This window comes from Cariama cristata, unplaced genomic scaffold (genome assembly GCF_000690535.1).
Source record: "Cariama cristata isolate BGI_N322 unplaced genomic scaffold, ASM69053v1 scaffold13875, whole genome shotgun sequence".
NCBI lineage: Eukaryota > Metazoa > Chordata > Aves > Cariamiformes > Cariamidae > Cariama > Cariama cristata.
In genome coordinates this window covers 1,864-12,885 of record NW_009619301.1, presented here as the reverse complement: position 1 = coordinate 12,885, position 11,022 = coordinate 1,864, and the positions used below count along the sequence as shown (strand labels likewise).

Genomic DNA, 11,022 nt, shown 5'->3' with positions numbered 1-11,022 from the left:
AGCTACTCATATGTAATTTACTACTTGTTCTCTTTTGTGTTCAAGTGGACTGAACAGTTGAATCCTGCTTTCCTAATCCCCACACCTTTGGGAAAACTGACTGAAACTGGCTCTCCAATTTTTAAGTTCATTTTAAGTGATCTTGTCCCCTGCTCTCTCTCCTCTCCTGTAACATGCCTATGTCCCACAGGAGGGGGAAGTGTCAGGTTCTTCAACTCCTGAGGCTGTTGGAAAGGCACCTGGACTTTGTTTCTCTCAAAATTTGAACATGAAAAATTTCAAGTTCTGGCATTTCTGTTGTGCCCATGTATGACAAAGTGACCTAGAATGCCCAAAGCTCTCCAAAACTGAGGTGACATAGACCTGACAGAGGTATTTCAGATCATCAGAGAGGTGCTGGGATCTCCTCTGCCTGTTGCAGTTTCCTTGGGTTCTCCTCAACTGAGGAGTCCTGAACGCTGCTGCATTAACACTCCACTGATCCTCAATGGATCCAGTAATCCAGGAACCCCTATTTGAGACATGAGAAGCCCACCTGGACTGTGTCCTGCCTCCTGCAAAACTCAGACAACCCAACTCACCACAAATAGCAATCTCAGCCACCCCAAAACTATGTGTAAATGGAAAACTTCAAAGATGCACTTCCAAGAATCAAAACTGTCAACTTTATAATAAATGGGCTAATCCATCCAGGCAAATTTGTAGTCCATTTGTATTTAGCACAATAAACCCTTGTTGACTACAAACAACAAAAAACATTGAGCAAGATCAGGCAAATGACTTAACATAATTTTGTGCCCTGAATACTAAGATGATTTTTAGACTGTAGTGTTGTGATTAGCAGTGTATTAAGCACAGTCATGAAGAATGAATACTCCCAAAGAATACGGAAAACAACTATTGAAGAAATGTGACTGTTTTGATGTTGTCTGTTAAACACAGCAAAACAATTTGATCCAACATATACCTAGAGATTCTGTATGTCATTTTGAAATTATTGAACACCTTAATGTAAGAATTCAGTTCAGATATTATAAAACAAAATTTCAAGCTCAGTTATCTTCTTTCTTTCTTTTTCTCCAAGCTCACTTTCTTAGCCTTCCAGGGCCAAGTGAAGATACTTCACTGCTTTAAGCCACAAGAGATTGTTTAACGGTGTTAGGAATACGACTGGCATAATAGTCATAATTTCTCAAAGTGGCAAGGACCCCAGCTGAATTCATGTGTTTCACTTCCTTGTTATACTGAAATGAATTTCCATGGATATCAGTAATCTTGCCTGCAAAAAAAAAAAAAAAAAAAAAATTCCAGCAAACAGGAGTTGGAGAGAGACAGTCTATTTTATTAGTACAAGTGATATAACTTATGGAAATACCTCAGCCGGTTTTAAATGAGTTTCTGGAAATCACTTAGCAAGAGCAACAGATTTTTATGCAAGCTAATTTAACGAAATACCTACACAACAAGGAGGCTAAATACGGCACTGTGCTGCCCCAGATTGGTTGGGTTTTTGTGCCTGATCTAACCTGTTTAAAGCTATCCCAGTTATCAATACTAGAGAATGCAGATAAATTAAATAATGTCATTATGAACCCTGTTATCCTTGCCTGACAGAACTTAGGAGATCAAACCCCACAATTTTAGCATATGGTGGTAAAAGGTCTATCAACGTAAACAGCAGAAAAAGTAAAATAATACTACTTATATTCAAATTCTTGTCAGTGAGACTTTTCATAACTTCTCTAACCCCTTACCCCCTAGAAAGGTGAAGTGGCTTCTGTTGGCTGGAGACCACTAATTTTACCAAATTACATGAATGACTCAATTTGGAGTTTGTACATCTGAGGAACAACTGCATGATTTGGCCTATTTTTGTTCTTTTAAAGAACTCAATGTCCACACATTACATAATGATACTAATAATAAACTACTATATCCAGTTAGTAGGACAGCATGATTTTATTGTGAAATAGTAGCCAATAGAAAAAAGGCCATTTGTTTTGAAAATATTAAAATTAATATACCCAAATTTTTTGAATTTGGCTTTTTAAATTATTTGATGGTTAGTGACTATATTAGTCCAGGGCAAAACAGATCATACCATGCTTTCCAGAGCATAATTTGCTGTCCCATTGGAGTTACTGTTGATTTCAGAGGGCTCAAAGCTCCTAGTGAATCACGACTGTTTAAAAATACATACATACTGTCATTTTTCTTTCCAAAGACAAGTTTGGAAATTCTTTTTTTTCTATGAAAAATATAAATAACTTTAAATTGACGCAGTTTCACTTATCTTGGAATTTTGAATGCTATTAACTTACCTCCCACAGCATGTAGAATAGCTTCAGGTGCACATGTATCCCATTTCTTGCACCCAGGACTGGCAAATACATAAGCAGATGCCTTGCCTTCTATAAGTTGAATGATCTGTTATGAATAGAGAGTGACAATCACTGCAAAAGATCTAGGCATTTCAAAATGGGTAAAAATAACATCAGGAAGCAGGGATTAGGTCAGTTTATTCTATGTACTTATAGTCAGAAAAGGAACACCAGCCATCTCCTTTCTGATATTACAAGAAATTATATTTAGAAAGCTATACTGTATGACCATTCTGAATGATCTATTTTTAATTGTTATCAAAAGTCTATAGGACTATAGTCTATAGGATGAAATTCTGCTTTTAGTTTCAGAAACAAGAATTTCCATCTTGTGCCAGTACTAAAAAAATAAAGTCAAAACTACCTCCATGTTGTCTTGATGCCAATTTGGGCCCTGCACACATTGGAGAAAAGAGATTGAAGGGTCTGTTTTTGACAGCCATGACAAAACTAAGCTTTCAAAACTGTGGCAAATGAGTATTCCCTGTATGCAGAGAAGTTTTGCATAGGAAATATCACTGTCTGCTTCTACTTTTATCCTTTCATATGTGCTGCTAGATAGTTGGAACAAAAACTGTATTAACATGAACAGGAGGAATGTCTAATAATTGTGATTAAAATGAATCCCATTTAGTCATTCTGATCTCAAAACTTTTTTATTTTCTCCCCTAGAAACAGAATACCGGGGAAGATGGACCTCAGCCATGACCAGCACAGCCACTGTTACAAATACACCCGTACCAAATTCTCTTTACCTCACAGCAGACTGAATGCTCGGAATCGAAGTTGTGCTGGGGAAGGAGAAGGAAGTGTCCTGTACATTCGTGCAAGTAAGCAAACGATCTCTTGAAAAATTCTTTTTATTTTTCCAATGGTACCACCTCCCAGTAAAAACAAAAGATTTGGAGTTTTCATACCTTATTTCCTGCTCCTCCAACTCTGATGACACTGTCTGGGTTCAAGGCACTGATGCAGTCATTTACCAGGGTACTGCTGTGAGAACGGGTGGTAACAATGATGTGTTTCCCAGCAGGTGCTTCTGTGAGCTGAAATCCAAAAGCACCTATGCCCAGGACTCCCCAGATCGTCCTGCCCAACACAGCATCAGCTCCTGCCTACAAAAAAGGTACACAGGTCCAGACGGTGGTTAATCATAGTGATCAGCATTTAAAGCACAAATGGAAAGGAGTACTTAGAGACATCTTTGCATATCAGGAAGTATAATATTAATACTGGGTTATACATTTAAACAATGGCACTCAAAAAGAACTGCTCTAGAGCCCAGAGTGGGAAATTGGCTCTCTTTCCCTCTAAGGCAATGACATCATTTACCCTTTTCTTATCTGTGACATTGTGGTGGTGCATTACATCCTGCCTCCAATGACTGACAAATTAATATTGGTGTATTTCTGTACTTCAGGCACAATCTGTAATTGAAAATATCCTGTCATTTTAAATGTTTCATCATACATATCACACAGAACATATAGAATCAGCTGATGCTATGCATTACATCAGCTCAAGAGCTTTTTCTTTAAATTCTAGTAAGTTTAATCAGGCTGCATCATGAGCTTTCTTCCCCTCCTCACAGATAATACTGAAATAATCTCCAAACATGCATAAATGCCTGTAGGCTGGCCATCCTGGACTTACATGTGAAACCTGGCCTGATACATTCTAACCCAGCTGTCAGTGACAGGTATGGTTGGTTTATTTAGGGCTGCAGATTTATGGCAGTTACCATACATAACAAATCCACCTATTGCATGGATTTACGTAAGAATTTCTAGCAAAGACTGCAGAAACACCGATCTGTACTTGTTTTACAGTATGTACTTTATAGGTACTGTAGTAATATGTACAGTATATATTACATATATACTGTATTAGTGTATAACACAAGCCTCAGGGTTCAATATGGCTGTTAGTAGGTCCCTGAGATTCAGTTCCTGGAAACCAACATTCAAAATTGTATATATTTAATAAAAACAACACCACCTTATATGACAACATTAACTCCACTACACACTGCTTTTCAGTTGAAAGTGTGCTAACTAGAAATGGCTTAGAAGTGACAGTTAGAAATCACCTAATGCTTTGAAACAAATCAATGCATTTAATACCTCATAGTTGTAATATGGCTGGTTAATAACGCCTGCTATTGCTTTGCCTCCATAAGCAATTCCAATAAGAACCGTTACATGGTCAAGGAGACCTGTACAGAAATAATACGAATGTAGTTAGGCTTGAAAAAGAGAAAGTATATATATTTAAAAATCAACCTTCAATAAAAGTCCACAAGTTGATAGGGAGGATGGTATCTTAAAAATGCAAATACTAATCAGGATTTTCAGGTGTAATAGGTTGGGTTGATACAATTTTTTTAGCCATCTAGCCTTGAGGTCTGCAAAAAAAATGCCCCAGATAGAATTCTCTTAATAGAGCTATGTTATAATTAACACCTAATGAGAAAGAAGTATAAGGATACAACTAAACAGCAGTATAGGATGACAATCTTCTACGATTGTGGTGTGAATTCTTTAATGGTATTCAAAACTAGCAACTTGCTGACAGTTGTGAAAAGGGGGGAAAAAAAATCTGCCTAAAAGATTTCGTATTAATCAACTCCTTTAGCAGGAGGCTAAAGTGAGGTTTCAGCATATTGGTTTTGGAGATATTTTTTTTTCTTCATTTTAGGGTCTATTTCTATGGACACAAATTAGGCTTTGCTGAAAACAGTTTCTTCCCATAACTGAAGAATTATGATTAGCGGGAAGATGTTTTATTTTGAAAGGGCTCAAAATACAGCTGTGGTATTTGGGTTGTTTGAAGAGGAGGATGTAAATATAATTGAGCATATTCCTGTGCAAATGGGAGATTTAGTCCCTCAATTCAAAGTATATGTGAAATTGTAAGTTTGACTAAAAACAAGACAACCTGCCAGCAATCAAAGGCAGCCATTTGCTCGCTGAAATGATAAACACTGGTAGGCACTCAGTTAGCCCATCAGGAATATTCAGTACTGGTCAGAACTGAATGGAATGATTAAAAAAAATCCATAGAACTCAAAAATTACAGAAACAACATCAACCTTATGAAACAATATTGTATGTAACTTCTATCATAAAACTATCTACAGGTACATGCTACTTTATTACATCACTATAATTTTTTTTGAAACAGCAGAGTTAAGAGAAGCCAACCTTCAGTGTACTCCTTGGTTCCATCCAAGGGATCAACCCATATTACAAGCTTTAAAAATAAAAAATAAGGAAAATTAACAAATACAAATCATGTAAATTACCATGCAAAGTATATATTTTACTTTAGTGCTTTTATTTCCTTACAGCAGTAAGGAAATAATGTGATTAAAATGTCTAACACGATGATATGACTGAAGGCTAAAGCAGTACTTTACACACAAAAAAGCTTAAAAACTGACTGGAACTTCTCAGCAAATATCTTAATAGAGGTATGAAGGCTTAAACGGAACATGGAAATGACATTACTTTCTTATGTCCAAAGTGGATTCCTTTCAAATTAATTTGAACCACAAGTTGTAAGAAGCAAATTTCCGTTTCCCATTATTGCACACAGGGATAGGCAGCATTTCCAGTTCTGGAGGTGTGATTCTCAAGACCGCATTTCAGTTTTCAAACCAAAAAGAAAAATTGGCAATACTGAAGTAACCTTTTTTCTTAACACATTCTTAGCTAAAATCAATAAGTAATATAGAGTGTAAAATACGAATACATATGTATAGCATTACCACATTACCTCTTCCTCTTTAATTCCTGTGTACTGAGCAGGACAAGTTTTCTTCAGTATTTCTTCACAGTGACCATCTTCAATTAATTCCTCAGTTACCTCATCAGTGGACAGTTCCTAACAAAAGGACTCTTAGGATTATTAGAAAAAGGTGTTGGACTCACCTCAATTTGCCTTAGAACTGTGGATTTCCTTGCAGCTTATTTGACAAAGCTAATGCAATAGAAAGATGAAATGGGATGGAAATACAATTTTTTTTTTTATTTTAAAACAGATGATTTCCTAAAACATGCCAAAGCAAATTCCACTGCAAGTTACAGCAAGTTCAATTGTTAATTGTACTTACTTCTTCTCCTATGATTGTCACCTTAGGAAACTTCCGTGCCAGGGAAGCACAAATGCTCATTTGTACCAGTCGGTCAGCTTTGGTCTGCAAGTCATTGGCTCCTGTCTGTCAAAGGATGGATAGGAATTTGTGTATTTCAAAACAACAATAACAGAAAAAAACAATACAATGGCCCATATGTTGCTCTGAATGTCTACCTTGTAATGAAAAAGAAGTCTTAATTTGATAAATCATCAACCTAGTAAGTGATCTTGAGAGAGGCAGGCTAAAAACTGAAAGAAGCAGAGTTTCCCTGTACACCCCAGAGCTAAGACAGACTGGTATGATATTAGAACAATATTTACATGTTGTGTTGTTCTTATGCAGTGGTGCAATTGTACTGAATATGTGTTTATGCAAGTACTGCACTATGTACAGAATAAATTAATACAAGTATGAATCCAGATATAATACAAGAAAAGGGAAAAGCAAAAATTAAGATTAACAGGAAAAAATTATTTTAAGGCTCACTGGAGAGACATGGCAAATTAGGATAGAGGAGAAATAGAGGGAAGGTGTTAGTAAAAGGTGATTTAAAGGTCCAATTAATCTAGCTTGTTTAAAAAAAAAAAGGAAACAATTATGATGTATAAACTTTTAAATAGTGAATGGTTCCTTAGTCTAGCAGAGAAGGACCAAGGAGAGCCAGAAACTAACCAGTGAAACTGAACTGGAATGTAATACCATACATTTTTTCCAGCAAAAATTCTAGAGAGGAAACAGTGGATTTGGTATTTCAAGATGACATGAAACAATGACTGAAAGCCTTCCCAAAAGATGTAGTGTGGCCAAACATGTTGCCAGATGGCTTACAGCAATTTCTTCTTAAACATTAGTAACCTGTTATATAGTGGAAGAGGGTAATTTATGAATACTTTCTTGCCTTAATCTTCGTGTATCTATGAACGGAGGAGCCCTTTAGGTCCAAAGACAGAATCCCAGTAAGCAATACTTCTGTTGGCACTTGAATTAAGAAAGCCAGTTCATCCAAGGAATGGTATCTTAGTTGAATCAAAAATTTTATTTTGTCTGCTTGTATCTTATTTAGTGACAACATGAAAATTGTTTTATTAAGCTACAGAAATTAGCCACAGGAATAGAATATTTCATTATAATCATGTTATGGGTTAATTTTTGCATGCTCAAAACCTAGTCGGTCCTTTATCAAATTGCCTGTTTTTATGAAACTTGATATTTTTCTTTGAAATTTCCCTCTCATCCCCTAATAAATTTGATTGAATTTGGCACTGAGTTTAGACTCAGAAAGATCAAGTAAATTGCAGAGAATGTCCTTTGTTCCAGGTCACCAACCTAATAAAACAATATAAAGTAGTTCTTCAAAACAGTCATCAATAATGTAAGAATGTCTGGACAAAATGTCTACCTACCAATTGGAAAAAAAAAAAGTGCTTGTTTGCTTAAAATGTGTTTGTTTGCTGGTTTTATTACATTAGAAAATGATTGAGCAATGCATTTCTGATTTACTGGGAAATAATACTAACACACATGCATTTTTTTAAAGTGAACCTGAATTAAATGGATAAAAGCCAGCATTTAGTTTTAGTTAAAATTACCTTAACCTTGCTGGACTCTTAAAAAATAAGCTTGATGAAACTTGTTTATGCATTTTAAATTAACTGGTTAATCAAAATACAGACAGTGCTTCCTTTGTACCTCTGGATACAAGTATTTTGAGGCTTTCTTGTAGTGAAACTGTGTTAGTTTTTCCAAGAACCTAAAAGCAGGTTATGTGGGAGAGTATATTCTACTTACATGTGTCCGAGAATCCTGCTATGCATCTAAGTACTTTTGAAAACACAGATCATTACTCTCCAGGGTTTTTTTAATTCTTTCCCCCATACACCTGATTTTAATTGCTTAGAAAATAAGGGAATTAAGAAAAACTTGCAAATGGTTTCGTAGTGGAGAATAAAACTGACCAAATGGGAAAAAGAACTTTTTGCATCTGCTGTCTGAAATGACAGTAAAAGTCATAAAGGATCAGGCTTTTCTTCACAAATGACTGAAAGTACTTACTGTCAGAAAAATGTAAATACCAGCAATTACTTCAATGTAAAGACCAAAAATAATATAGATACTTAATGCAGTCCATAATATTGTGACATAGCTGTAAAGCTAGAATTAACTTAAAAAGTTAACTCCACCTATTCTAGTACTGTAGTCAAAGCAAAGATCCTGGCTCATCAGTGCAGCTTACTAACTTAGACCAAATTAAGAACTTCATGCAGATGATTGTAATTTTATTTCCATTTTCTGTTTAGAATTAAATCTGAAGCTCTGAATTTATTTTGAAAACTTTGATTTACAATAAAATCTAAGGTTCTTTTTTAAGAAACTAAACACTGATTTACCCTAATCCAAAATTCACGAAGGGCACAGTACTTTCAGCTGTACTACAGATGTTAGAACATAGGTATGGAAATTAATGAGAAAGATACATTATTATGAATTCTGACATGCTATCCAAAGCTTGTGTTTTGTGAGGGGAATCAGGACAAAATCATGGTGTGTTTCTTTTAAGTGTCTAAACATTCTTTAGAAATACTAGTCAAAAGACACTTCTCCAGTGCTCTCTTAATCCTTTAATAAGGAATATTTCTTGTATCAGAGAGGCGAGGACTGCATTTCCTTCCCCAGTTGCTGATCTTCAAAAATACCACTTTGACCTGTATCTAACTGAGCATACAAGAGAAATTAAATTGGAACAAAGTAAAAGTAATACCTTCTCCACTATTCCCAGATCTCCTGCAGCCATTACATTTCTAACAATTGCTGCAGCTTTTTCTGCAACAGAATATGCAGAGGCGACCACACGCATGAGTAGAGCTGGAGAGGCCATACTGAATGCTGAAAAGAAACAAAAAGCAAGATTGCACATTTCTCTCTCCAAGAGAAGACACGAAGGAGAATATTTTAAATAACATTTCAAGCAGATACAGTTTAAGCTGAGTAGGAAGGTGAAAGTGGGTTACTGCCAGTGAGTAGTAATAAAGTGAGCTTTGACTTTTAAAAAAAATACAATTAACAAACACAGGGAGCTAAAGCTATGTTAGACAAGAATTTTCAAATGTCTGTGCTCTATCTGACAGTGAACCTAGTTCTCCTCACTAAACTCAAATCTGGCATTAAACAAGAACAGCAGCAGCAGCAGAAACTCTTTATCATATGTTAAGAAAAAGTGTAGCCTACACACAGTACTCATTTTTTGTACATTTTGAACATAAGTTCATTTTTTCAGAACTGAACCTACAGAGTTGGTTTGTGCCCAGACTCAAGTACAAGGCTACCAGACAGGATGACGAGCAACTTTACTTACTATTTTTTTGTTTAAATATAAAATAGGTTTTTGTAGATGGCGTAATTGTGGACACAAAATAGGCTAATGATACGCAGATACTCCAAACACCGTACTTGTATGAGAAAGTCTGTTCATCTAAATTTTACCATCCTTTATTTCTTTAACTTCTGTTGATTTCTTTAAGGAAACCTATTACACCTTCCTTCCTCCCCTCAACACCACATGTCCTGTCATTCTTCCTATTGTATTGTCTTCTACATCTGCTCCCCAGCACACATCAGTGCAATTCACTATGCCTTCAGTTCCCAAATAGAAGAGTAACTATCACTCTTGCAAAAGGCTAGCAACCATCCATTCCTCCCAGCTTTTCTCTACCTCAGGAAAAAGAAGTATTGATAACCATGCTATATTCTTTAAAATGCAGAGCTAACTGCTTTTTATGTTTTCCTGTCAGTTTTTTTCTATTTGTGTAGATTACATGCTTTTTGGGTTGGGCTCACATGTATGATATACTTCCAAGTAAACACTTGAGCACAGAGCTAGAAAAAAAAAATACAGAGAAACTCATTAATCACCACATAGAAGACGATATATTAGGCTTCCCTCACTATTGTTTTTTCCAGCAATTGCAGCAAGTATTGCATAAGCGGCAATAGGTCGTTATACGCCACCTTTCCTTCCTTGCTTGATGTCTACTCAGTAAAGTATAATATAATGAGGTGATAAGACTAGCTACTGTAGATGATATTGATGTGACCTCAAGTTCACATCTGTTTACAGCAAAGGAGAACAGCAATGTCAGAGGTATCAAAATCCCAAATTTAGCTGGTTTAAGAACTTTTTCAGCATTTTAGAAACACTTTACGACTATCTCTAAAGTCAGAAGATCTCTGAAGCTTAAAGAGTAGAGTGAGTGTGTAAGTACATTCAAACAGCACAGTTGCTACTGTTAATTATTATTTACTGCTCATAGATGGGAGCAAAGTGCTCTGGAGTCCTGTAAAATAGCCAAGGTCCATACCCAAAGTGTACATGTGGGCTATCTTGGACTGGTAACAATGGTCACTGAGGAAATTTTGGAAACGTTACCTGTGGCAAAAAGCAGCTCTCAAACATAGGACAAATATGTGTCATAACACATGGGAAGACAGATACTATTTTAAGTATAT

At 35.8% G+C, this 11,022-nt stretch overlaps 1 protein-coding gene across 2 annotated transcripts; it reads right to left on the bottom strand.

Moving 5' to 3' along the window:
* Window positions 1–865: 865 nt before the first annotated feature.
* Window positions 866–9,433, bottom strand: BPNT1 (3'(2'), 5'-bisphosphate nucleotidase 1). Of its 2 annotated transcripts, XM_009701200.1 has the most exons (8): window positions 9,278–9,433; window positions 6,496–6,600; window positions 6,159–6,266; window positions 5,585–5,633; window positions 4,505–4,596; window positions 3,299–3,496; window positions 2,322–2,427; window positions 866–1,279 (listed from the first exon to the last, which is right to left on the bottom strand). In XM_009701200.1, exons 1-8 carry the CDS (start codon window positions 9,431–9,433, stop codon window positions 1,131–1,133), a joined length of 963 nt encoding a protein of 320 aa, XP_009699502.1. In that variant the 3' UTR covers window positions 866–1,130. The 2 variants fall into 2 exon arrangements, with proteins under 2 accessions (XP_009699502.1, XP_009699503.1); XM_009701201.1 differs by lacking the exon at window positions 6,159–6,266 and having other exon boundaries at window positions 9,278–9,398.
* Window positions 9,434–11,022: the final 1,589 nt, after the last annotated feature.